Raw genomic sequence first — 27,752 nt, 5'->3', positions numbered from 1 at the left:
TACATGATAGAAAGATTTAAGTGAGCAAAAAGTTTTCGATCTGTGCTCACTGGGTTTATGTGTATAGAGATAATACTGTCGTGAGTTACATGGAAACCATAGTTTGTAATGTCTTTTATTTCCAAAGAAAAGAACTAAAACTTGATTATTGCAATTTGCATGTGGACAACATTGATAAATAAATATGCAAACATGAAAGTTTGAAATTACAAGTTTCCATAAGTTAACTAGATCGAAGTAGAAAGTGGAAACCGTAACCCACGCAATGTCCAGGCGCAAAAGTTTTTTTTGTAGGTCAAATGTAGCAACTAGCGTTTTGGGCACCCTTTTGGGTTTTAATACATGATAGAAAGATTTAAGTGAGCAAAAAGTTTTCGATCTGTGCTCACTGGGTTTATGTGTATAGAGATAATACTGTCGTGAGTTTCATGGAAACCATAGTTCGTAATGTCTTTTATTTCCAAAGAAAAGAACTAAAACTTGATTATTGCATGTGGACTACATAGATAAATAACTATGCATACATGAAAGTTTGAAATTTTCAAGTTTCCATAAGCGACAATCCTAAATGAGAGAATTAATCGATTGTCGATCGTGCGTTGCAGAAGAATCGAAAATTTCATAATGGCGCCGATCATGAGAACACATGTGCTGCTCAAACTTTGCACCAGATCAAGCTTTAATCAGCAAAATATCGCAAAATTCGTCGATGAATATATGCTACAATTGTCAAAAAAGATTTTACAGGTCTCAAACAGTGAAGATACAGCGTGGTCTGTCGTGAGTTACGTCTCAAAAACCGGAAACGAATACGATTGGGTGGATAAATTCTCATTGTCTATTCACATGACCGGGTCAAACGTCATGAATGGAACTTTCGACGGTGTTCCCGCGATCTCACAACGCGTGTGTGATAGGCAATGCGGGATTTGTCGTCTGCTGTGGCCATGCTTTCGTGGGTTACAGATGGAAACGAAACAAGGGTGGGGTACATTCAAGCGCGATTATAAGCTGAAATAAATTTGTTTCCTACCGTAGTGCTGTGTTTTGAAAACCTAAATGTTGTTGAAATAAATAAATAATGACTTTGAATAACTTTGAGGTTTCCTTTGTTCAGCAGATCGCATTTTTTGATGAAGTTGAAACCGGAAACGACGGTAACCCACGATTACGTGTTTTCTTTGCCGATCAAACTCCCAGAAGAAGAAAAATAGATGTAATTCTTGAGTGTGTATGTCGAGAATAATCCTTCAGCTGACCCATAAACATCACAATAAAATTCACAGAGCTTTATTCTCCATTATGTACAGCTGCAACACAGACTGGTGTATTTTTGTCCCAGTTTTAGGTGCTGTTTTGGGGGCATTTTGGCTAAAAATTAAATCGTTTAAAACCCACAGCAATGTTTGGAAACCCAAACTTGGTTGTTACAGTAAGTCAAATCCATCCCCTTTGACATCAAAGCATCCCCTTTGTCATCCATTGCTCAGAGATATTGTGACAGTCATTCAAAGTTGACAACCCATAGTATTTCCCAGTATCTAGGACGTGCACATATGGATAAACATGACAATGTGTGATCACTTCCATCCAGCAATAAGATCACAAGTCTTGCACTCACATGAGTTTCATCATTTTTTGCCACCTAATGATCATGATGACACTTCCATACTTTTAGGCAGGCATGCAGGCTGTCTTATACAATGCCAAGCACTGAATGGGCCTCAAACAGTTACCAATGCTGCATATATGCATCCAACCGATGCTGACAAGAGCTCAGGAGATCAGGAATTCTTGGTTTAAACAAGTCGTCATGGTTGCTCTAGCTACCAGTATACCAGACATACATTATGTCACTGGGCGTATCCTAAGTAAAACTGTTTCTCCGCCGTTTCTGTCAGAAACTGATACATACATGGATACAAGTCTTTATTCTTCTTCTTCTTCTTCGTTCGTGGGCTGAAACTCCCACGTATTTACGTGTATGACCGTTTTTACCCCGCCATTTAGGCAGCCATACGCCGCTTTCGGAGGAAGCATGCTGGGTATTTTCGTGTTTCTATAACCCACCGAACTCTGACATGGATTACAGGATCTTTTCCGTGCGCACTTGGTCTTGTGCTTGCGTGTACACACGAAGGGGGATAAGCCACTAGCAGGTCTGCACATAAGTTGACCTGGGAGATCGGAAAAATCTCCACACTTAACCCACCAGGCGGCCGCGGCCGGGATTCGAACCCTCGACCTTCCGATTAAGAGGCCGACGTCTTACCACCACGCCACAGCGCCCGTCAAGTCTTTATTCAATTCATACCTATACAACATCTGAATTTGTCATATTTTTCTTTAGGATGCAAATGGTTTAAAATAAATCATTTCAGTCCTTCCTATTCTCTCGGGTGCCAGGAGACTTAGTTCTGCATAATTCTCAGTGTTCGTCTATATTTAGAGCGTTTTCCTCCCTTCAGTTGTCACATATTTTTCCTGTGCAACTTTTAGGTCCGACTGCCCTTTTCTTTGTTCACTTGTTTTTTTCTACATTCAGTTAGTTTTCTAGTTGACATTAAGCTTATTTTGCACCAAGTAAATCCGCAGTGCCAATAATGTGGATTTTTCTCATTTCTGCTTGCCTTGTAGCTCTTCTTCTTCTTCTTCTGCGTTCGTGGGCTGAAACTCCCACGTGCACTCGTGGTTTGCACTCGTGGAATTTTACGTGTATGACCGTTTTTACCCCGCCATTTAGGCAGCCATACGCCACTTTCGGAGGAAGCATGCTGAGTATTTTCGTGTTTCTATAACCCACCGAACTCTGACATGGAATACAGGATATTTTTCGTGCGCACTTGGTCTTGTGCTTGCGTGTACACACAGGGGTGTTCGGACACCGTGGAGAGTCTGCACACAAAGTTGACTCTGAGAAATAAATCTCTCGCCGAACGTGGGGACGAACTCACGCTGACAGCGGCCAACTGGATACAAATCCAGCACGCTACCGACTGAGCTACATCCCCGCCCCCCTTGTAGCTCTGAAAACGCAGTAATCGCCATTCATATTTAAACTCTCAATCTCAGTAATCACCTTACATGTATACACTCTCAATCTCAGAAATGTGCTATAAAACTTATCCAAAAATGTGTATGAATTCATAATCACATTATAAATTACAATGACCGGACAGGGAAAGATTTTTGTGCAATGCTGTATACATGTATTACAAAACTATCAGAGAAAAAATTTCAACTCTCTTATCCTCAAAGGTAAATGAGAAAAGTGGTCCAATAATTTTTAATATATATATATATATATTAATATATGCACAAAAAATACAATAAAAAATTTGCAGAAAATAAATTTGGAAAAGCCCTTTTGCGTGTTTAAAAAATCAGACAACCAAAAGACTCTTACTCATTATTACTCTCTGTCATATTCAACATTCTCACGCAATACTATGAAACTGGTTCAATAATGTATGTGTGTACAAATACTGGATGTATGTCTGAGACAATATTACATGATCAACTGACAACTCCACACAAAATCTGACGACCAAAGACTTCTCTGACTCACCCAGACTTCTCCGACTCACTCTGTCATATTCAACATTCTCCCGCAAAACTATGAAACTGGTCCAATAATTTTTGTTTTACAGCGTACTTGTCTGACAAATTTCACATGATCAAATCCACATAAAATTTCTCTTTGGACCACACACACACACACACAGCTTTCTGGAAGGTTCCAAATCCAAGAGTTTGTATGTACTCTACACCAACTATTGCGGTGTTTTCTGTTTTTGTTGTTGCTGTCCTTGGTGTTGTTGTCCTTGTTGTTGTCCTTGCTGTTGTTGCTTTTGTTGTCCTTGCTGTTGTTGCTTTTGTTGTCCTTGTTGTTGTCCTTGCTGTTGTTGTCCTTGTTGTTGTCCTTGCTGTTGTTGTCCTTGTTGTTGTCCTTGCTGTTGTTGCTGTTGTTGTCCTTGCTGTTGTTGTCCTTGTTGTTGTTGTCCTTGTCCTTGCTGTTGTTGTCCTTGTTGTTGCTTTTGCTGAAGCTGTGCTTGTCTGATCTGTTGGATGCGATTTCTGACAATGTTGAGGTGGTTCTGGACGTAGTCCGCATGAGGATCCAGTGTGAGAGTGTGCACAAGGCATTTCTCGGCTTTGAGAAGGTCCCCTTTCTCTACATACACCACACACAGGTTGTGATTGGCCTGCACGTTCTTGGGCTCCATTCTCAGAATGGTCTGGAAATTCTGGAACAAAAGAAACGGATGGAGTTCATCATTTTGCTCAGTTTTACTTCTCCGTACCTGATGTCAGAAGACATGATGCCCTGTCCTCCATTTTGTGTGTGTGTTTGTGTGTGTCAATGTGTGTGTCAATGTGTGTGTGTGCGTGTGTGCACTTACATGTGTACAAATCTTTGCCTGCATAAGCATGTAGAACGTATGTTTTGTCTGGGTCAGTGTGTATCCTTGTGCACACAGAAACTATGATGAAGGAAGTGTCAGTTCTATATATATTAATATATGTATGGTATGAGAAAAAATAATCTGTGTTAGCAGAAGTAGCCCTGTGGAAGTGACGTCACATAATGAAATAAGTGACCACTTGGAGATTCATTCAGTGTTAAGATGAACCTCACGCTGGGCTTAAAGGAGACATTTTAAAACTGCCTCAAATTTGTCAGAGCGACAAAGGCATTGGATTAATACTGGTCTCCTTGATTCGGACCTTCATTTTAATTTTCTTCCGGTACCTACCCATCAAAACACTTGTCAAATTGCTGTAACCTTCTGGGTACAGACATATACAGCCACATGCAAACCTATTTTATCTTAGCATTACCTCTTCAGCAGCATCATACTTCTTCAGCTGGTTGACGTTCAAGTCCCCCATCAAAATCAGGCCTTTGATATGGTCAGGGTGGTGCTGCAAGTAAACCAAGAAACGTGAAGATTACACAAGAGAACCCACATCTCAATCAATCAATCATCTATTCCCATATTACAGCAGTAAGGATTATATGCAGACCTGGGAACCCCTGTTTTGCACTTCGAGTATTCTCAAATAAATTTGGTGTATTTTCAGAAAAATGAGCGTACTCCACACAGCATTTGAACATCCATGATTGAAACATGCCTTCCAGGCGTCCGTCGCACCGTTAATTCAGTTTACCAATACAGTTAAAACAAATGCTTCTTTCAAAGTTTACGGACAAAAACTGTGATCATGTGTTGAAATTCTGGGTCTGCTTCGGGATGCGCTTGTGAAGAAAAGTAGTCTAGGAATTGTTCTCTTATTTTTTTCTCCACTGACCATACCGATCGTATTGTAGACAATCATGCGTACAAAATACGGCAAAATTGTATGGTTCCCAGGTCTGTATACGGTAAGGAAACTCACCAAATAATAGATTACTGCAGCAGTTTCCTGATTATTCACGATTATAACGTATCCACAATTATATAGTTAAGTGTGACAATCATTTACACCACCATAGATATGTCAAAGCTTTTACAAGGGATAAAAACATCCTTCTACAGTACTTGAATACATACCAAAAATCAACAGCCTTGCTGCTAGCTGTGCAGAGGGGGACTTGTAAAATGGATTCATTTTGCAGTTTGACATTGCTGCTAGTTAGAACATTCATTCAGTCAAAAATTCCAACTCTGCAGTTTGACATAGCTGCTAGTTAGAACATTCATTCAGTCAAAAATTCCAATTTTGCAGTTTGACATAGCTGCTAGTTAGAACATTAATTCAGTCAACAATTCCAACTCTGCAGTTTGACATAGCTGCTAGTTAGAACATTCATTCAGTCAAAAATTCCAATTTTGCAGTTTGACATAGCTGCTAGTTAGAACATTAATTCAGTCAAAAATTCCAACTCTGCAGTTTGACATAGCTGCTAGTTAGAACATTCATTCAGTCAAAAATTCCAATTTTGCAGTTTGACATAGCTGCTAGTTAGAACATTAATTCAGTCAACAATTCCAATTTTGCAGTTTGACATAGCTGCTAGTTAGATCATTCATTCAGTCAAAAATTCCAATTTTGCAGTTTGACATAGCTGCTAGTTAGATCATTCATTCAGTCAAAAATTCCAATTTTGCAGTTTGACATAGCTGCTAGTTAGATCATTCATTCAGTCAAAAATTCCAATTTTGCAGTTTGACATAGCTGCTAGTTAGAACATTCATTCAGTCAAAAATTCCAATTTTGCAGTTTGACATTGCTGCTAGTTAGAACATTCATTCAGTCAAAAATTCCAACTCTGCAGTTTGACATAGCTGCTAGTTAGAACATTCATTCAGTCAAAAATTCCAATTTTGCAGTTTGACATAGCTGCTAGTTAGAACATTAATTCAGTCAACAATTCCAACTCTGTGCAGAAAGCAGCACGGCTGTAAATCTCTGGCATGTGTCCAATTTGGAGAACGGTTCTATCCCAGGGCTAAAGCCTGGACAAATGTATGCTGATTGGACAACATGGTGTACATGGAAAAGAAGGTATACCTTTAAACCAGTAAATACTAAACATGACTGGTTAACCTGATCCCTGTGCTGAGGTGCACGAAGCAAAACTGGGTCCCACCTAAATGGGTGGTAAGCAGCTGCAAGGTCGAATTGGTTAAAATGGAGGTTTGTTGTGATTTCAACCAATCAGACCCCGCGGTTTGTTCCCACCCAGTTTCGCTTTGTGTGCCTCAGCCCTGGTTGCTGTCTCACCTTGAGGAGTTGCTGCAGGTAAGGCAAAGCGTCCAGTGGTCGCTGCACATCGTTCACAAACATGAGCGCCAGGTTGAACAGAGCGCTGCGGAACTGAGAATCCAGCTGTAGAAAAGTAGTGACATGTTAAAATCATTCTCTGAAAGCTATCTTTCTGCTCAAAGACTGGACATCAAGCACAACATGAAAGCGTACAAGCACACCTGCATGCAAACCCACCTTGAAGTTAAAAACTAAGAAACCAACAGAAGAAAACCTAAAAGCATGTGTGTTTAATTAAAAGATTAATAATATATGGCACACCTTGTACCGCCTTTGCATTAGAAGTAAATAATGAAAACATGAATACAAAGAAAGTACTTGTTTACCAGGAATAAATAAATTATCCTGAAAAATCATGCCCCTGCATGAGCATGCTCTCTCTCGCACGCACACACTCACGCATAATTACACCCACGCACACATATATACATACACACACACAGACACACACTCTCTCTCTCTTTCTCACCATGACACACACACACTCTCTTTAACTTTGGAACAGCTGCAATTTAAGCCAAGCTGAAAAAGACAGAAAATACAGCCAGCAAGGACATCATCACCTCAATGGCCTTTTTAAAGTTGACCTCCGCAATGTCAAACTTTTTCTCGTCCATAGCCAGCATAGCACTGTTGAAGAATATTTTTGGATCGCTTGGGTCGCCCTGCTCCAGCTTTTTCAGCCTGTCAACACATATATAAAACCTCGTGAAAATCTTCAAGAATACAGACGTCCTTGTCACTGTCACCTCATTGTCTTCAAGTTCAAAGAAACTCTCACAGCAAAATGACAAAATCTGTACAGCTATACAAGCAAATGAATTGAAAATTTTAATCTAAATTTTAATTTGATTATATACTTACCCAACTCACATACAGCAATTTACTTCAGTTTAGTGCTAGGACGCTGAATAGCATCGCCTTGGTAACAAGGGGAGGTCACCCTAAAAAAGAGCTACCTTGACCCCTTAACAGGACAAAGTCACACGTGACTTCCTGACCTTGCCGCCATCTTTGAATCATTCTATCGAAAGCGAACATAGAAAAATTTCCCTCTTTTTTAGGAAAAACCCCCATAAAACCCCAAAAGCGGGGCAGGAGGGCGGGTATCCACTATGTGAGTTGGGTAAGTATATAATCAAATTAAAATTTAGATTAAAATTTTCAATTAAATTACATATCTTATCCCAACTCACATACAGCAGAATGCTAATGAAGGAGGTGGGAAAACAAAATTCCACTTGTCCAGCAGCGACAATGGCTGGTAGGGAGCTACTGCCATCATGACGAGTGCTGGCCACATCTCGCAGGTAAAAGTTGATGAAGACGCCCTGCGATTTCCAGTAGGCAGCGTCTAGGACCTCTGCCAGCACGCCTGAGCGGAGGACTGCCAGAGAAGTAGCCCAGGCTCTGGCTTCATGAGTTCTTGACAACTTCCTAGGAAGGACAGAATGCCCAATCCCAACTTGTCTGTGCCACCACGCATACGCTTGTTTAATAAGCGTAGAGACCCATCTTACCAAAGTGACCCGCGACAAGTCCTTGCTCCTTTCAGTGTTAACTGAGATGAAGAGCAGTTTTTGGTCCCTAGACCTAATAGGCGTGGTACGGGATAAGTAGCTGGTAAGAGTACGAACAGGACAATTGACCATATCAGGGTCACCAGACGCAAGAATCCCACTTAAAGGAGGAATGCGAATAACAGAGGAGGACAGACCATGCTTCTGGTTTTCGGCAAGGAACCCCGGCCGAAATCTTAAAACAAAAGAGCCATAGCTCTCAAAAGAAATATCCTTAGCCAGGCCTGAAAGAGCGTGCACCTCACTGCCTCTACGGCAGAGGCTAACAAAACGAGGAACAAGGCTTTACGAGTCAAGTTAGCTAAGCTCGCTGAAGCTAAAGGTTCGAAATCCGAAGAGGCTAGAAACTTGCGTACCAAAAAATAAGTCCCACACGGGAAGAGGGGACTTAGCCTTCGTAAAACCAATCGCTGCCCCCTTAAGAACACTATCAATTACACCGCCCAGGTTAATGCTATGCCCTAATTGCTTCAGAGTAGAAGAAATGGCTGAGCGCCTGACTCTCAAAAAAGAAGGAGCCAAGCCCTGAGGAGCCAAACACGAGAGATGATTTGCTACATGCATAGAGCGAGGAGAAGTAGCAGTAACTCCATTCTCCGAGCACCACTTTGTCCAAGCTGACCAGTGTGACGCATAAACAGTGCTGGTCGATTCCCTGTGGGCCTTTTGGACAAAGCCTAAAGTAGCGTCTGAGGAGCCAGAACGGCGCAGCGACCTAGAAAGAAGGGAGGGCCGTCTGCGAGGCGAAGGAGGACGGGGAACCAATGTTGGCTGGGCCACCAAGGGGCCACCAACACCAAGCAAGGCTGTCCCCGCTCCGCCTTCCTGAGAACCTTTCCCAAGAGATGAAACGGGGGGAAAGCATAGGCTATCAGACGCGACCAGTTTACTTCGAGGGCGTCTGTTTCCCTCCCATCTGGGTATGGAAAGGGGGAGACAAAGACCTGAAGCCTACAGGAGAAACTTGTCACAAACAGATCGACTGTAGGCTTGCTGAAATGCCACCCAGACGTTGTAGGACCTGATGAGTCAGAGTCTACTCCGTGTGCATCGTACGCGACGGGCGACTGAGGTAGTCCGCAAGAACGTTGAGTTTGCCTGGGATGTACTTCGCTGACAACAGAATAAGGTGCTGGCTGCCCCAGGCAAGAATCTGACCTGACCTGACAGAAAGAGCGAGAGACAAAGTGCCTCCCTGTTTGTTGATATAGGCCGCCATGGTCGTGTTGTCTGTGCGAACCCCAATTTGTTCGTTCCTGACCATAGACAGAAACGATTGGAGTCCCAGGAAAACAGCCTCTAACTCTAGGGCATTAATGTGCCCCCCACTCTGCGTCTCGTTCCACAGACCTGACGCAGTGTGAACAGAAAGATGGGCACCCCAGCCCTCCATAGACGCGTCTGTGAACAGAAACTCGTCCGGGGGGGGGCAAACGAGATTGGCACTCCCTGTGAAATCCCAGGGAGCAGCCACTGCCTCGTTGTGTGCCGAAACCAGCTTTCAAGAGAGACTACTGTCTCCCAGCCCTGAAGAGAAGGCTTCCACAGCGAACTCAGGGCAGCCTGAAATGGCCGCTTGTGGACTCTGCCTAAGGGCACAAGAGTGGCCATCGATTCCATTTGGCCAAGAAGAGAGGTCAGAACACGTACAGCCCACTGTGTTCCATTTCAGGCACTCTCTGCTACAGGCTGGCTCCAGCTAAAAATAACCGGCAAGTACCACTCTCCTCCCGCCTATTTACCCTTTCCTCCCCCATTTCCCTCCTACCCGGCGGCTCACAGTGGCGCCTGACAGACGACTCTTTCTTTGTCTGCAGCTAGCGTGGCAGCTCTGAGCTCTGTTGGCAGCTGCTGTGTTGATAAGGATATGTAGCTCGCGCGCTCTAGAGAGATGAGCAGAGCCTAAAAAACTGAGAACGTTTTCTGCACTGTTCAGAATCGCGTGATAAGTGGCCCTACTCCCTTTCGTGTTTTCAGCACGGCACAATATATAAGACGGCAGAAGACAACACAGTAAACAAAACATCCTAAATGTGCCACAATAAAAGAACACAAAATAATGAAAGATAAAGACCAAGGTAATCCCCAAGTACATACACATATATATATATATATATATACAACACTTTACGAAATATATACAAACAGTAGAGTATATCGAAATATATACAAACAGTAGAGTATATCGTATTTACATACATATTATGCCAAGGACTACTAGTAAAAGTCATTGATGGTGCGCATGTACAATTTGTTTTGCGTTTATATAATTATAAAATTCAAAATAGTGTAGATATAAAATTCAAAATAATGTAGATAATGTCAGTAACATATAAGAAAGAAAAAAGATCTTACGGCAATACATGTTCATGAAAATTGTTAGCTGCATGTGAATAAAACAAAAAAGCTTACCTCACGGCCCTCCTATACAAGTCTCACAAACTTGTATATATATATAATATACCACAGGAGAAAAAAAAATAGCTCGCGCGCGCTCACCCAAATCCGCTCGAAGTGCCACATGATATTAGCCCCAGACAACACATAGGCGGATAATACATGTATGTCAATCGTATGAAACAAAACATGCCACAATTTACAAGACAGAAAAAAGGCTAAATGAGAGAATTAAAAAAGGTGTTTGCTCTTCAAGTAAATAATTATACCACACCTTACAGATCTGAAAAACACATGTATGCTACAGTTAAATAAACAGGAAACCCAACATCCGAAAGCACGGCACAATCTATAAGAGGACAGAAGACAACACAGTAAACAAAACATCATAATCAATGTGTCACAATAAAAGAACACAAAATATTGGAAAAAAAGACAAAGGTAATCCCTAAGTACACTGATATACATGTACAACACTTTACAAAATATATATACAAACAACAGAGTATATACAGTCGTATTTAAAAACATATTATAGGCATGCGTATGGTGCGCATGTGAAATTTGTTTTGCGTTTATATAATTCAAAATAGTGCAATTAATGCCTGTAATATAAAAGAAAGAAAAAACGGTCTTTCAATACATGTTCATGCAAATTGTTAGCTGCATGTGAAGAAAACAAAAAGCCTACCTGGCGTCCACTCCTACGGTAATCCAATAGCAGCACACAAGTCGATTTGAAAGTTTTTCAACACAGTTTTTCACTTGTATTGTTCTCACAAACTTGTATATATACCACAGGAAACAAAACTCGTCGATCCGACGACAATTTAACGTTTGTTTCATTATCGCAAACAAAACAGAACAGACAAAACGAAACAAAACAACACAGCACAACAGTTGGGGTTGTTATTTCTCTGAGATGCAAAACAAGCAATACAAAAAACAGAAAAGATGAAATGCACTAGAGTCGAGTGCCTGTTCCAAACCGTGCATGCATTGATGAGGCGCGTGGATTAACAAAACAAAACTGCTCCAAAATCAAACACACAAACATCCCACGCACTTATTCTCACTCTATGACACAGTTTAGACTAAGTACTTACTGACGGCAACATCAGAAACACAGTCGGTCGTTGGTATAAACATTGAGCGTGGTTACAAAGTGGTATACAATGCGCACATTCTACTTCTTGGAAGTACAAACAAAGAACGACCTGCCGGTAGAGTCGATAGCAGTCTTACTTCAAAATCGAACAAACCGAATCATCCACTGACCTCTAGTTTGCACATACACAAAGCCTGAATATCAGAGTAACAATATACACAAGATGACGGTAATCCAACCTTCAAGTCACGGAAACCATTCGATTTAATACGAAGAAATACGATTTTTTTCACACCGGAAAACACAGCTGTACACAGTTCAAGACTATGCCTTTGTGCTCTGAGATTTCGGCGGGAGAGGTAAAGAGGTCACAGGCTCACAGCGCGCGCTGCGTCGGCTATAAAATTAGCCCTCCAGTTCCAAGCACAGTTGTGCTGAAATAGCAGAAAGGGCGACCGGATGAAATAGTGTGAGCCGCTCTCTTTATCAAGGACAGAGTACAAAACAGACTTTGCAACCTGTCCACCCTTCTCTGTGAAGGGCATACCCGCCAATCGACGGTGTATGTCTTTGCGTGTGGAAGAAAAACAACCCCAATGCTAAAAACGTCTGTGCCAAACCTAGGCTTAGCCACATGATGGTGTTTAGTTCTTTCCGTAACCTCTTAGAAAGAAAAGCTGAAACTAAGGAATTCCTGCGAGTCCTTTGTGCTGCGCAGCGAAAGTAGCTGACAGAAGCCACTGCCTCAAGAGGTAGGCTTAGCCGGAAAAGTTCCGACTGAGAGGTTACGAGCAATGGCTCAGTGAGCCTAAAAATTTAGTCAGAATGTGAGCCCATAATTTGGACATGTTCTGGCGACTTGTCGGAAACCAAAGCTTATGACCCTCATGAGAAAGCGCAATTCCGTAAGCCGAAAAAGCTGAGATAGTTTTAACAGCTTGCCTTGTTTTTCGCCACAGAGGCAAAAAACAAAAATTGAGGCCTTAGCAACTTCACCCTAGAAGGTGAAAAATAAGAGGTATGCCGCACCAAAGATGGGCGTACATACCGCGAAGCTGCCTAAGGCAGAGGGTTTAACCCAATGTTTGTTTGCTTAGCTTCGTATCTTGCCTAAATAAAGACCAAATGTGGCCAGCCGACGCAGATCACAGCTTCTCCCAGAAGATGAACCACAAAAAGCAAAAGCGGAGTAGATCCGCCTCTTGTTTGCAACCTGAGCCAAGCAATGTGCCAAGAAAAGCGCTGGGAGGCTCCGCTGTTCAAAAGACTTTAGCCAAAGTAGCTAGAAGCGACATGACATCCTTCTCCCGTGCGTCACGACGAAACTCGAAGTTAACAAGAGCAGAGAAGATAGAGCTCTATAAAAAATCTTGCAAAGTTTCCGAAACAGAGGATAACTTGAAAAGATCATGTGCTTATTCCCCCAGAGACAAGAAAGAGGACTCAGTATAACATACTGTTCTACTGTAGCCGTCTTCCCTACCAGAATAGTGACAACTTTCTCTACCGCATCGTCACGAAACCTGAATGGGTCTAATGACGACGCGATCAATCTCGACAGAGATCTCTGCAAAGTCTCAGAGAGAGACGATAACTCAAGCAAGCGTAAGCCAGTTACTCCAAAGACAAAAGAGAATTCTCCGAAAACGGGACTACTCTGTCTCTGCTGTATCATCTTGCCTAAGGACTGCAAGTTCCGGAAAAGTGGAACGAGGCAAGGCAAACGAGCCAATCAAATTGACTGAATTATGCAGCAGTGTAAACTTCTTAGCCAAACCAGCAGGCAAAGCTGAGGCTAAAAACAAAGAAGCACGGTAAGGCTGCGCTGAATCAGGAGCCAGACCCTGTGCTGTTAACCACGGTACAGCGTGAAACGCACCGCCATACTGCCCAGTAGTCAGTAGCATAGACAGCTCAAACGCTACCAACGGGAATTTCCGAAAACGGAACTGCTGTTTCCAGTCCTTCGCAGAACGGGAATCCCCCAAAGCGGAAGGAGGTTGGGCAACAAACCTACAAGTGTTGCCGCACCCTCCTCGAACTACCGTGAAGTAACTTCCGCCGCCAAAGCAAGTGCTAGCGGAAGTTCAACCAGTACACGGAAGTTGGCATCTTCGTCAACCTGAACAGAAGCACCAAAATCCGACTCATAATCCCGCACATCCGTGCAACAAGGCAACGAACTTCCGCCCTGACTACAATAGTCAGGCGAAGCGTCACCCAGAAGAGACGACACACGAGGGATGCGATACCCAAGCAGTGTGTCCCTAGGGACTGCTTTCCTGCCCAGAGGGCGGAAGCGGGGAATGTCACCCCCTCCTCAAAATACCGTGAAGCCACTTCCTCCGCTAAAGCCAGAGCTTGCGGAAGCTTAGTCGGTATGCGGAAGTTGACATCTTCGTCACCCTGGACGGAAGTGCCAAAATCCGACTCGTAGTCCCTCACTTCCGTGAAGTCAGGCAAGACACTTCCGCCGTGACTACCATAGTCCGACGAAGTGTCGCCCGGAAGAGACGCCCACGAGGGATTTTATACCCAAGCGGTACGTCTCTAGGGACTGCTTCCTGCCTGTAAGGCGGAAGCGGGGAAAGCTGTGAAAGCTGTGCTGCCGCACCAACTGCTCCTCTAGGGAGTGTCGGAGGACGCACTTCCCCTGTTCGGTCAGAGACCGAACGCGTGTCTGGGCTTTTCCCTCGATCTAGACGTTCACTCGATCGGAACGACGTAGACCGAGGGCCTAAGCTTTCGCGCACACGAACCGGTGTGGCTACTCTCTCCAAACCACGCACTTCGTTTTGGCCGGAGAACCCGGTTACTGGCGAAGTATAAATACCTTGATCGTCGTCAGTCCAAGAGGCCTGGGAACGCAGCAGGGAAACACCACGGCTGCCATCAAACGAGGCGTGAACGTCAGCGGACGTAAGGGAAGGCGGAACACACACCCTGGCAAGGGAACGCACACCTCCCACACCGGAAGGCAAAGACACATCTCAGCCTTGGTAGACGAAAACTCGGCTGAAAGAGAGGATATCTGAGCACTCAAGGAGTGCAAAATAGCATAAACATCCTGCTTCTCGCTAACAGGACCTGAACCGGACAAGACCGGTGAAGCAGCTGAAGGCAAACTAGGCATAGCCGGAGAATTAGGTAAGTCTAACGCAACATCAAACGAGGATTTAGTCAAGGATCTGTGACTTAAATCAAAGCTTAACCTGCCGACTCTACGACTTACAAGAAGGCTTCTTTGTGGGAGAAGGCTCGGCCACTGACTTAGCATTTTATTCTTTCCTTATCCGACATGGCGAACGGAAAAAAAGTAAACAAAGCTAAGTACTCAACCAAACCTAAGTCACAAAACGATAACAAACGACAAAAAAGCTCACCCAAACACACAGTAGGAGCAGAGGGACCGTGTGCAAGTACCAAGGCAGGGTCTGACAAAGGCAGAAGTCAGACAAACCGGCTGAAAGCCGGAGCAAAATCAAAACACGTCTGTAGACACGGACCGCTGAAGATGGAATGGTTCAAAGATGGCGGCAAGGTCAGGAAGTCACGTGTGACTTTGTCCTGTTAAGGGGTCAAGGTAGCTCTTTTTTAGGGTGACCTCCCCTTGTTACCAAGGCGATGCTATTCAGCGTCCTAGCACTAAACTGAAGTAAATTGCTGTATGTGAGTTGGGATAAGATATGTAATTTAATAATGAATACACCACACACGCACAGACAAACATACATACACGCACACACACACACAAACACAAAGACAAAATCCCAACAATAACACCAATAACAACATAATCACACTACCTTCTCAGGGCCTCTGGTCTGTCCTTGGGGTCTCCACTTTCCTGCATCAGTATTGCAGAGTTGTACAGTGATTGCTGAAAAAAAAAGAAAAAAGTTTACAAGTGTGTAAAAATATAAGGTATATGTTCAGAATACCCATCAAAGTATTTATCACTGCGATAATTATGTGTTAAACAAGCCCGCTAAATTGCATTCTCAATGAAGACAAACTTGCAAAAAAGAAACCAATGCAAATTTATGAAACTAAAACCCCTGACAACTAAATCGTAAACAGGTAAACTAATTTTAACAAATTCTAGTGTGTTAACCATTTTCCAAACAAGTATCTCCTTCCAAACACAAATTTAAGTTTTCATAAATCCAGTCAACTGGTCACATCAATTTAGTACAATATAATGATCCGGTAAAAAACCTTCAACACAAAAATCAACCAGTACCTTTGACTGGTTGCCAATTTTGATTTCCAGTAACATATCAGTAATTTCTGATAAACATGATCCCTATACCCGAAGACATCAGAGCTTCAAAGATCTAGATTGATGGTACTAAAGTGCTCAGCGTTATCCTTCAAAATTTGCTGCATTGTACCGTATGATCCGGGTTTATCCTCAGAGCAGCGTCAAAGCAACGTCGAGCCTCAGCGTTATGTTTCTGCTCCAAGTGTACCACACCCAACTAGAACAGAACCAAACAAGAAAAAATACAAAATAAACATAAAAACGCAGAAATGTTTTTTAAAATGTTTGATTATTGACTAATTGTAATTCAATCCAGTTGGCGTTTTAATGAAACAGATCCTGTGATTGGTCAGAATGCCCCAACTCATTAAAAATTACCAGTCATTAATTGTCGATAACCACTCGCTAAAAAAATCCATTAACAACCTGCTGGCGAGGCACATTGATACAACCTCAACTAGTCTCGGTTAGCTTTGAGGGTCATTTTACAAGTAGGAAATATGAAGGCCAACGAATTACCAAGACTATAAGGTATGCGAAGTGATGACGTCGAATACGTGACGCAAGTTGATGCATGAATTCTTCCTGACTACGTCAGTCAATTCCAAAGATCGCTTTTGTGATGAAAAGAGTTTGTTTTCGAGTTTGCTGTCCAGAAACCCGTCAAAAAAGAAGGGAAAATGTATGTGAAAGAAAACAAAACAGGAGCAGAGTGATAAGATAGGAATACAGAGACATATTTCTTGGGACTTGACCCTTGCAGGTAGGTGGACTGAAAGTAGTGTGTGAACAGAACAGAACCAATTCTGTCTGTTTACCATCGCATGAAAGCAGGAAAGAGATCGTCGTCAGATTGAATTACAATAACAATAACATGCTTCCATTTGAAACTTCTCGGTCTTCATCGTGGATTGACGCCCTTCCAAAGTCTAATTGAAGCCCCACGATGACGACCTCAAAGTTTCAAATGGAAGCATGTTATTGTGTAAATGAAACATTTATGGAAACCTTGATCAATTGATCTTTGAAATGGACCAACAAGATACACAACATGCAAACAATAACCTCTTAGCTTCCCTTATATACACAACATACAAACAATAACCTCTTAGCTTCCCTTATATACACAACATACAAACAATAACCTCTTAGCTTCCCTTATATACACAACATACAAACAATAACCTCTTAGCTTCCCTTATATACACAACATACAAACAATAACCTCTTAGCTTCCCTTATATACACAACATACAAACAATAACCTCTTAGCTTCCCTTATATACACAACATACAAACAATAACCTCTTAGCTTCCCTTATATACACAACATACAAACAATAACCTCTTAGCTTCCCTTATATACACAACATGCAAACAATAACCTCTTAGCTTCCCTTATATTCAGTTATTGCTCCTTCTAAGATGACAAGAAGCAAAAATCAAATGAAAATCCTGGGAAACAAAGACAAATATGAAAACATCAGAGAAAATGTTTGTTTTTAATATGTATAAATAATGAGGGAGGTGAAAAGTGCTTGTGGTAGAATTAACAAATAAAGAAAAGAAAAGAAAAGAAAAGAAATAAATAAAAGAAAAAATAATAATAAGAAGAAGCAGGTACAGATGACTTGAATTTATGAGTTGCCCATCCTCTTTTACCTCATACATGTGTTTCCTGTGTGCTCAAAAACTGACTTGTAAGTAATCGTCGCTCACTATTCCTTATGTTCTAACAACTTCTTCCCCTTTGTTGACCTGACACATTAATGTATGAAGAAAGAAATTGTGTTCACTCACATTGAATTGCAGATCTGCATTGTTGGGCTCAATGCGAATGGCATCTTCGTAGGTTTTTTGTGCATCAGCAACTCTGAAAAATAATTTTTTTAAAAGTAAGCAGTCCCGTAAGTTGCTGAAGATTTTGTTACGCCATATTGAAGACAGTACACTGACGAAGACACATCTAGTGCGAAAGAATAGACAAACGACAAACGTAAATCAAAAGAAATAATTAGTTTACATAAAGTAGCAAAGAACAACAAAACTCTTCTGGGAAGGGAAAAAACACAATACACACCAAAAGAAACACAACAAATGAAAAAAAAAAAATGAGCAAAGAAACAAACAAACAATGCACCACCATCAGCGCTGTAAGAATCACAACTAACACAGGGATGTCGCAAGGCATTAATATCATCGGCAAAACTTCTTTCAAATTGCAAAAAAAAACTTTGTTGTCATTTCGCAAGATTTTTGAAATTTTGTTTGCACAGAAGGGGAAAAGAGACTGCCTTTAACTTTCCAGAAATCAATCAATCAATCAATCAATGAGTCTTATATCGCGCATATTCCGTGGGTACAGTTCTAGGCGCTCTGCAGTGATGCCGTGTGAGATGAAATTTTATACGGCCAGTAGATTGCAGCCATTTCGGCGCATATTTACCTTTCACGGCCTATTATTCCAAGTCACACGGGTATAGGTAGACAATTATTAACTGTGCCTAAGCAATTTTGCCAGGAAAGACCCCTTTGTCAATCGTGGGATCTTTAACGTGCACACCCAATGTAGTGAACACGGGGGGAGGTTCGGACACCGAAGAGAGTCTGCACACAAGTTGACTCTGTGAAATAAATTTCCGCCGAACCTGGGATCGAACTCAAGCTGACAGCGGCCAACTGAATACAAATCCAGCGCGCTAAAAAATGAGCTATGTCCCCGCCCCGTGGTGAAGAAAATAAATCCTCACATCATTGCAAACAGAAACAACAATGCAAACTTTGCTGAGCACGCCAGCTGCAGCAGCTCACCTTTCTAACTTAACAAAGATGTCTCCCAGGTTGATGTAGGCCTCTATGAAATCTGTCCTCATGGTGATGGCTTGCTGAAGCAACTGCAAATTATTTAAGAAACTGTTCAGCGTACATGTCATCAGCAATAATGTTCAACAAGATATCAAAATAGTGGCCTCTTCTGGCAGCTTGAACATACACAGAATGTTATCAGAACACATTATTTTCTTCAAGGAAAACATTTTTCTTGGGCCAAACATTTTTCTCAGGGAGAGAGTTCTCCAACCTGTCATATGCTAGGTGCAATTATACCTATCCCTATCAGAATCATCCCCTTCCCATGTTATCTTAATAAAGATCTTGAACCTCCACTTTTATGTTCTATGCATATTTCATTTTATTAATTTTTCAGTACTTTACTGTCCTGGAAAATGCGGGTCACTTCCTACCGGTGGAAATCTAGCAGCAACAGAGTTTCGCGTGCATGTTTAGGTGTAATCAGCCATGTGCATTTCTGGCAGATTAACTCAGGTCTTTTAATGCCACAAAGGTGAAACAGGGGTGAAACAAAAATACTGTCTCGGAGTCTGCACATAAAGTTGGCTGTCTTTTTTCCCCCTTGTGTTAATGTATGCATGCCTAACATCATAAAAAAAAACAGATCAAAACATTAGTCTTTGCGCTGACATGACTGACAGGTACTTACGCCTCTGGCTTCGTCCAATCTTTTGGGATCCTTAGACACCAAGTTTGCAAGGTTGAGGTAAGCGTTGAGATGATTGGGTGCCACACGTGCTGTGTAACTCCGACCTGCAAGTCACACTACACACATGACTCACAATAAGCAGAGGAGGCGGGTAAGAAAGGGAAATCGATGGACAAGTCAGAGAGGGGAAGAGGGGAGTGAAAGAAAAAGAGATGAGAGAAACAAAAAGTTAAAGAGCTCAGGGAGAGAACAAAAATATGAGAGAGAGAGAGATAGCATGCACTCACACACACACACACACACACACACACACACACACACACACACACATGTGGACCTATCCCTCCTCCAAATATACTGGGGTTGGACATGGGGAGAGGAGAGTGTGTGAGAAGACAAGAAGAGAAAGAATTGAACAGCTGATGATAAAGATAGAGACAGAGAGACCCACAGACAGGGGGCAAGAGAGGGAGAGAGTGAGTAAGTTAACAAGAGAGAGAAAGAGACAGAGAACAAGAGAGAGAGAGAGAGGACAGCATAAAAACAGACACAGACGCCCCCCCCCCCCCCCCCCCTGCATATGTGTTGCATAAAACTCAAAACTAGAAAAGAAAGAAAAAAAAAGAAAAAAAAGAAAAAAAAGAAAAAGATATTATTCTGACCTTTAATAATGGGAGGAAAAAGATCTATAGCCTTGCGGTAAGCTTTCTCTGCTGGGGCAGAGAGATTGAGGTTGTTGTAGGTACGCCCCACGTTGATGTGGGCCCCTATGTCATCAGGCTGCACGCTGAAAAAGGAATGAATACCAAACATAACATCAGAGTAGTTCTGGCCTGTTGCAGAAATTCTGAGTTACGTACTATATAGGCAGGTACATTGAACCCCCCCCCCCCTCTCCCCCCCCCCTCCTCCCCCCCCCCCTTTTAAAATTCACTGATTTATGACCTTGCTGCCTAAGACTTTTTGCCATTTTGATACCCCCTTTTTCTCAAAGACATAATTTTTCAGATGTTTGGAGATGAAGATGTGGGGTACAACTGCAAACAAACAATGAACCAGAGATCCCTCTTCTAACCCAGAAAATACCATAACAGCTGGAATAAGGTACTGAGCCCTATACTGTATACGGTACCCAGTAGCTAGTTGTAGTACACATACACACATGTGCGCATACAGTGGAAACCCCCTTTTAAGACTTTCACTTACATCTTCACTGTGCTTTTTCATATTTTTTTTTTCATAACATATGAAAATGTACCTCCATTCTCAGACTTCATCTTTCTTAAGACCTGCTTTTCTCAGATTTTAGAGGTCTTCAGCTGTACATATTTTTGTGTGAGCCTAGAGTAGCAACTTTTGGTACACCGTATGCATGCAGATATCAGCAATGTCAAAGGCAAAATAGTTACATACCCTGCTGCTTTTTCAAAATAAGTCAGCGCCTCTTGGTAGTTTTCGACCTTCTCCAAAGCATGACCCACGTTGTTCCATAGCTTGGCGTTGTCACGGTTGACTTTTAGCGCTGAGCGGAATATGGTGTACTCTGAGGTCCTGCAATGAAAATGTGCACAAGAAAACTTCAGAGGATTTCAAGCAATGCAAACAAACCACATCTTAATGGAGTACATGTAAAATCAGAAAGTCTGACAGCGGTATGAAATTCAGATCTGAATGGTACAGTGAAAGCTGAGACTGGCAGGATGAGGGCAGAAAAACTGGGACAAGGAACAAGAAGCGAAACAGAAAAAAAGGTGTCTCTTCAATATTAAGCCATTTAGAAGTTCTCACCAGTCACGGTTCCTGACAAAAGTCTTAGCACTGTGAAAAAGCAACAACAGGGTCATCAAGAAGTACAGGACAAAGCGCAGGGATCTGAAAAAAAAAAATATCAGATGTAAGATCGCAAATCAGCATCAAGAAGAATGAGTAAAAGAAGACGAAGACAAACAAGACACCAATGAAGAAGATAAAGACATAGAACGCGAAGAGAGAGAAGAAGGGGTTGAAAATGAAGAAGAAGAACCAGAACAAGACACACAAAAAGAAGAAGACAAAAGAGACCAAGAACACAATAAAGACGCAGAAGAAGTTAACAGAAAAAGGTTAAAAACATTATTTCATGTACTAATCAAATTAAACAATTCATTAGCTGAAACAACGTTTAAAAGCAGTAGAGTAATGTTGTGCATTATGCATGTCATGAACATCATCCACTGACCCATTTCCTCCCTACGAACTCAAGTGCCAAAGACAAAGACAACCAAACAAATGGAAGGCCAGACTAGTGGATGAACAAAAAGAAAGGCACATACGCTAACTCTACTCACTTTTTACTACTTGTGAGAATGTCAAATCCAAGAGCAACCAGCATGCAAAAGCCAAGGCTCGGCGTGTACAGGATACGCTCGGCCACCACAAAGCCCACTGGGAAGAAGATGTTGGATGCTGGTATAAACGGCAACACGATGAGAGACAAACTCTGCAAGCAAATTCAACATCGTAGGAATAGAAAGTCTTCACTAATTCTTCAGTGCGGTTAATGGAGAACTACCCATATTAACATTACCCTTCCTGTACAATCCCCCTTTTCTTGTTGGTTTTTGGTTCAGCACATTCCTCTGAACACTAAACACTACAAGGTGATGGGTAGTTACTCTTTCATACGTGTTTTAATCAGTCACTCCTCGTGCACATTTTTACTTGTGACAAAACATCTTACAGCCTACAGCTCAGTGAAACAAAACACAGTAAGCGGATAGATAACTATTCTAACCAACAAAAAAATGTTACTTCACAAACATATTACTGTATTCTTATTTTGCTTTTACCTAATTTCCTTCATTAAAATCCACTCACAAACACTCTCCTTCCAGCATCCCCCCCCTCCCCCTCCACTTTGCCCATTTACAAATGCTTGTACACTGACACAGACAGACAGCAATACGATACATCCCTCTTTAAAAACGTACCACACTTAAGAAAATACACCTTTATAAGCGCTCTTGTTGTACGCCTCAACTACTCCAACAAGTACAAAATGGCCAGCCGCACCAGAACGATGATGCAGTTGCCAAAGAAGTCACTCCCTCTTACACACATACAACACCAAAAACACACCATAATAACAGCTCTCGAGCGCCTTGACTGCTCCGACAGGGCGAAGACGGCGAGGCGCACCATAACAGCATAAAAGGCCAGTGTGGCTAGATTTCGGGGATCCAGTATGGATTCGATGACGGGGATGGTTCCCATGGTCCAGTCGCAGCAGAGCTCCATGGGATTGAGGAGCAGCCAGGCATTAACCGGAAGCAGATAGTTGAAGGTCAGCTGACGAGATGGAGAGGGTGAAACTGACGCTGGGTTGTCAAACCTGTCGACAGGAAAGATGAGGCAAGAAAATAAGGTAAGGTAATGTCATGTGGTCCTGTGAGGCTACACTCAATACATTTCTCCCTGGAGAAAGCAAAATGTCATACAGTACAGCCCTACCCAAGTTTAATGAATGGTAAAATGTGACCTAAAATCATGATTCCTGATAACAATGCCAACTGTGTTACTGGAGTGCGCTAAGTTAGCCAAAATGAAATGGTCTCCTGCATTGTGCACAAGAGCTGATGTAGCTGTTTTCTATTAAAAAATACATTAAAAAATTATATGATTATCAGGGATGTCGTTAGGCGTCGGACATCTGACATAGACCGATTTAGAGGCTCAAATGTCCGATTCACATTGCCGCATGGCGGTCAGATGTCCTCTCGTTTTGAACTGAGCGCTGGCATTGTCCGATAAGAACTCAATTCCTTCAGACAGTGCGATATTCGTTAATATAAAATTTCAAAAATAAATTTTCATTTAATTAATATACTTACCAACTCACATAGATAGCAATAACTTCGTTTGGTTGCTAAGACATTGAAGCACTCTTACATGGTTACATGGGGAGATAACTCTAAAGAAAAACACCCACCCGCCATATAAGGCATGGGTCACGGTAGTTATCTCCCCTACCGGCGCCCGCGCATGCGCAAGCCGTACACCGGTAATACTCATTCCGTTCTGAAACCCACATCCCTTCAAATAAATTGCGGGGAAGGCTGGGAGGGAATTCAGTATGTGAGTTGGTAAGTATATTAATTAAATGAAAATTTATTTTTGAAATTTTATATTAAATTACATATTCTTACTCAACTCACATAGATAGCAGATTGCTAATCTAGGTGGTGGGTAAAAATATATACTCACAGTTAACATCGAGAAAGCATCTGTCCCGCAGCCACCATGGCTGGCAGACCAAATGTTCCATCCATACGAGAACTTGCGATATCCCGCAAGTAAAAGTTCATGAACACATCCTCAGATGCCCAGTAGGCTGAGTCCATGACTTCTTGAAGTCTTCTGGATCGTAAGACCGCTGAAGACGATGCCCAGGCTCTAAGCTCATGAGTCCGGGCTGACCGGAGAGGAAGGACTGACTGCCCCCCCCCTTTTCTTTGCCACCAAATGTAAGCCTGTCTTACTAGGGTGGAGACCCATCTCGCCAAGGTTGACTTAATTATGTCCTTCTCCCTCTTCGTATTGACTGATAGGAAAAGAAGCTTTTGACTGGAGGATCTGATCGGATTTGAACGAGACAGGTATGCTCTCAGTACTCTCACAGGACAGTTTGCAATATCCGGGTCTGAAGGAGCGAGAATGGAGCTCAAAGGTTTGATCTGGATTAATGGCGAGGGTTTATCTGGTTTTTGGTTTTTTGCTAAAAACTTCGCGCAAAACCTAAGTATGACCGAACCGTCCTTTTCAAAGGACACATCGCGAGGTGAGCCTGACAAGGCGTGAATTTCGCTACCTCGTCTACCTGACGCCAACATGACAAGAAAAACTGCCTTTCGCGTAAGATTCGCCAGACTGGCAGAGCATAAGGGCTCAAAGTCTTGAGTTCTTAAATATTCCAGCACTAAGGGCAGATCCCATGCTGGAATAGCGGATTTCGTTTTGTCAAAACGAAGGGAAGCTCCCTTTAATACGCTAGTAATGAAACCTTCGCGTGATATAGAATGTCCTAGCTGTTTCAAGGTAACTGAAATAGCTGACCTACGGACTTTCAAAGAAGCCGGCGCGGCGCCCTGACTAGCTAGCCAAGACAAATGATTTGCCACTTGAATAGATCGGGGTGACGTAGGTTTCACTCCGTTAGCCTTGCACCATTTAAGCCACGCCAACCAGTGAGAGGTATAAACTGACGACGTAGAACCTCTATGAGACGCCTGAATCAAATCGATAGTGGCGTCTGACGCACCTGATCTTTTCAATGATTCCCGCACAGAATCCAAGCGTGCAGGGCAAGCCACTGCGGATTCTCGTGGGGAATGCCCGATCGAGGCTGTACCAAGTCGCCTCTTTTGAGATCTAGAGGAAGAGGTGGGCCGTTTGACAGTCGCAGAAGGTCCGGGTACCAAGGCTGTCCCGGCCAGTATGGTGCCACGAGAATCAGAGATGGTCTTTCCATGTCTGCCTTTCGCAGGACCCTCCCTAGGAGGGGAATGGGAGGAAAAGCGTAGGCGATCAGCCCGCTCCAAGAGATTTCCAGAGCATTGACTTCCCACGCTTCGGGATCTGGAAATGGGGACACGAAAATCGGCAGACGGCGTGAGAACCGTGTGGCGAATAAGTCTATGGACGGCTTCTCCGCTTGGGCCCAGAGGCGAAGAAGCGCTTGATGAGTGATCGTCCACTCCGTGTGTACTATCTTGGAAGACCGACTCAGAGAGTCTGCCAAGACATTCAGCCTTCCCGGAAGGTACTTTGCTGACAAAACTACACCGTGATTGTGACTCCACATCAAGATCTCGCATGCCCTGTGCGACAGGGGCAGAGAGCGAGACCCCCCTTGTCTGTTCAGATAGGACACCACTGTGGTGTTGTCGGAGTGAACCAGAACATGTTCCCCCTTGACAAAGGGTAGGAACTCCGTCAGTGCTAGAAAGACTGCTTCTAACTCCAGCAGATTTATGTGCCATTTGACTTGCACCTGGTTCCAGAGACCAAAGGTCGTGTGACTTTCCAGGTGAGCCCCCCACCCCTCGAGAGAGGCATCTGTGAACAAGTGCCTCGAAGGCGGGGAAAGGACTATGGGAACTCCCTGCGAGAGCCAAGCTGTGACCAGCCACTGTTTGGTCGTTTCTATAAACCAGTCCTGAAGTGGGACTAGAGTCTCCCAGTCCTGAGACTGAGGGTCCCACCTGGAGTTCAGCGCCTCCTGAAACGGGCGCTTGTAAAGCCTGCCCAAATGAGTCAGAGGAGCCAGCGATTCCATCTGGCCTAGGATGGACGTCAGAGACCTGACCGAAGCCATAGACAGAACCGCCGTGGCATTTATGTGATCCCGGATCTTGTTTATCCTCCTCTGAGTGGGCTGAACTGTCCATTCCACAGTGTTGAATACCATTCCCAGATACGTAAAGTTCTGGGAAGGTGTCAACTCGGACTTCTTGCAGTTGATCATGAAGCCTAGCTCCGCTGCCTCCTGCAACACGGTCTGTGTGTGCGTGAGGCACAGAGATTGTGCCTGATTCTGAATTAGCCAGTCGTCTAGGTACGTCCGTAGACGAATACCTTGACCTCTGATCAGTATGCAAAACTGGCGAACCACCATCGTGAAGATCCAGGGAGCCAGTGAGAGGCCGAAAGGCAGAGCCCTGAATTGAAAAATCCTGTTGCCCCAAACAAAGCGGAGCCACTTCCGGTCTGTTTGGTGCATCAGGATGTGGAAGTAAGCGTCGGAAAGATCTATGGAGGTGACCCAATCGCGTGGCCTGAGGGCCTGCCTCACTGAGGTGGGAGTCTCCATGGTAAACTTGATCTTCCTCAGAAAAAGATTTAGCTGAGAAAGATCCAGCACCGGACGCCATCCTCCCGAGGCTTTTGGAACGACAAACAGACGTCCGTAAAAGCCTGGGGAGGCATGGTCCCGAACTTCTTCCACTGCCTGCTTCTGAATGAGAAGTTCTACTTCGGCCTGAGCGGCCTCTCTGGCTTCCGGTCTGGCCGGAAACCGAAAAGCCGGAGGAGTTCTGGTCAATGGAGCCTTCTGAGAACTCCAAAGAAGCCGGAACCCCGATCTGAGCACTCCTGCAATCCAGTGATTGTTTGACTTCTTCAGCCACACTGGCAAAGCCCGCAACAGGCCTCCCGCCACAGTGACCGTGGGGGACGCAGGAGTGCTGAAATCGGGGGGGCATCATTGGCTTTCGACCTGACCCCCTCTTCCCGAAGGAAGGCTTGTTCTTGGGGTAAGGTCGCGATCGGTTCCCTCCTCTCGAAGCTGAACCCCTGCTCGGCTTATGACCAGGCTTGGAGGACCCCGAGAAAGACTGGGCAGGAGGACCGCTGTGCTTAGCTTGCTGCTTCGAAAAGGCAAACTCAGAAAGTTTCACGAATTGCAAATCTTTGTTTTGCTGAGTTTGCTTCTGAAGCGCGTCCAGAGTGTCCTGTCCAAGAAGGGAACCTTGAAGGATCGGTGAGACCCTGAGCGATTCCAGAATGTTCTTGTCTTCTAGACGAGAGCCCGACAGCAGCGCTTCACGTCGCCAGAAGACGGCCTGCGCATACAACCTCGCAGACAAAGCCATTTGCTCCGCAGACACCCTTCCTAAGGTCGCAAAAAGGAGCGAAACGTCCTTAGGATCTGCATCATGCCTGAACTCAAAAGGGTTCAGAGAGGATGTCACTGCCCGTGAGAGGGAACGAATTAAAGTGTCAGTCAGAGACGATAATTCCAAAGCAGCGCGGCCGCATTCTTCGACAGCAATGAGATCTTTCTCTTTACAACCAGAAAGCCTCTCTTTGTTGTAGCCGTCTTGCCGAATGGAAGCCAGTTCCGGAGTAACCGGAAGTGATGCCGAGGGTAAGGCAAAGGAAGAAATCAAAGGTCTGCTAAAAGCAGCGAGACGAAGCTTCCTCTGAGAGGCCGCAACCGGAACCGGCGCACGACCGGAAGCAGCCAGCCAAGACTGAGCCCCTGCAGGCGCATCCCCATAAGCTGATAACAGCGGAAGAGGAACATCGCCCTGAAACACTTTCGCAAGTTGATAGGCCACAGCAGGTGACTCCAAAAACTTGAAGTTCTCAGTCCGC

At 43.6% G+C, this 27,752-nt stretch overlaps 1 protein-coding gene across 1 annotated transcript in view; it reads right to left on the bottom strand.

The window, feature by feature from the left end:
• Positions 1 to 1,555: 1,555 nt before the first annotated feature.
• The window catches only part of LOC138962182 (protein O-mannosyl-transferase TMTC3-like), a 34,118-nt gene continuing 7,921 nt past the window's right edge, over positions 1,556 to 27,752 (bottom strand). The window contains exons 8-21 of the mRNA XM_070333910.1: positions 22,737 to 22,989; positions 21,947 to 22,098; positions 21,408 to 21,491; positions 21,033 to 21,170; positions 20,282 to 20,406; positions 19,620 to 19,723; positions 18,932 to 19,014; positions 17,921 to 17,993; positions 16,251 to 16,337; positions 15,663 to 15,736; positions 7,335 to 7,455; positions 6,730 to 6,834; positions 4,843 to 4,926; positions 1,556 to 4,247 (exon numbers count right to left, since the gene is read on the bottom strand). Of these exons, the coding sequence (XP_070190011.1) occupies positions 3,774 to 4,247; positions 4,843 to 4,926; positions 6,730 to 6,834; positions 7,335 to 7,455; positions 15,663 to 15,736; positions 16,251 to 16,337; positions 17,921 to 17,993; positions 18,932 to 19,014; positions 19,620 to 19,723; positions 20,282 to 20,406; positions 21,033 to 21,170; positions 21,408 to 21,491; positions 21,947 to 22,098; positions 22,737 to 22,989 (1,957 nt within the window). The 3' untranslated portion in view covers positions 1,556 to 3,773. The remainder of the gene's footprint in view (positions 4,248 to 4,842; positions 4,927 to 6,729; positions 6,835 to 7,334; positions 7,456 to 15,662; positions 15,737 to 16,250; positions 16,338 to 17,920; positions 17,994 to 18,931; positions 19,015 to 19,619; positions 19,724 to 20,281; positions 20,407 to 21,032; positions 21,171 to 21,407; positions 21,492 to 21,946; positions 22,099 to 22,736; positions 22,990 to 27,752) is intronic.

This window comes from Littorina saxatilis, linkage group LG3 (assembly GCF_037325665.1).
Source record: "Littorina saxatilis isolate snail1 linkage group LG3, US_GU_Lsax_2.0, whole genome shotgun sequence".
Classification (NCBI taxonomy): Eukaryota; Metazoa; Mollusca; class Gastropoda; order Littorinimorpha; family Littorinidae; genus Littorina; species Littorina saxatilis.
Note: the sequence above shows the minus strand (reverse complement) of the source record. Positions and strands in the feature narration are given on the sequence as shown.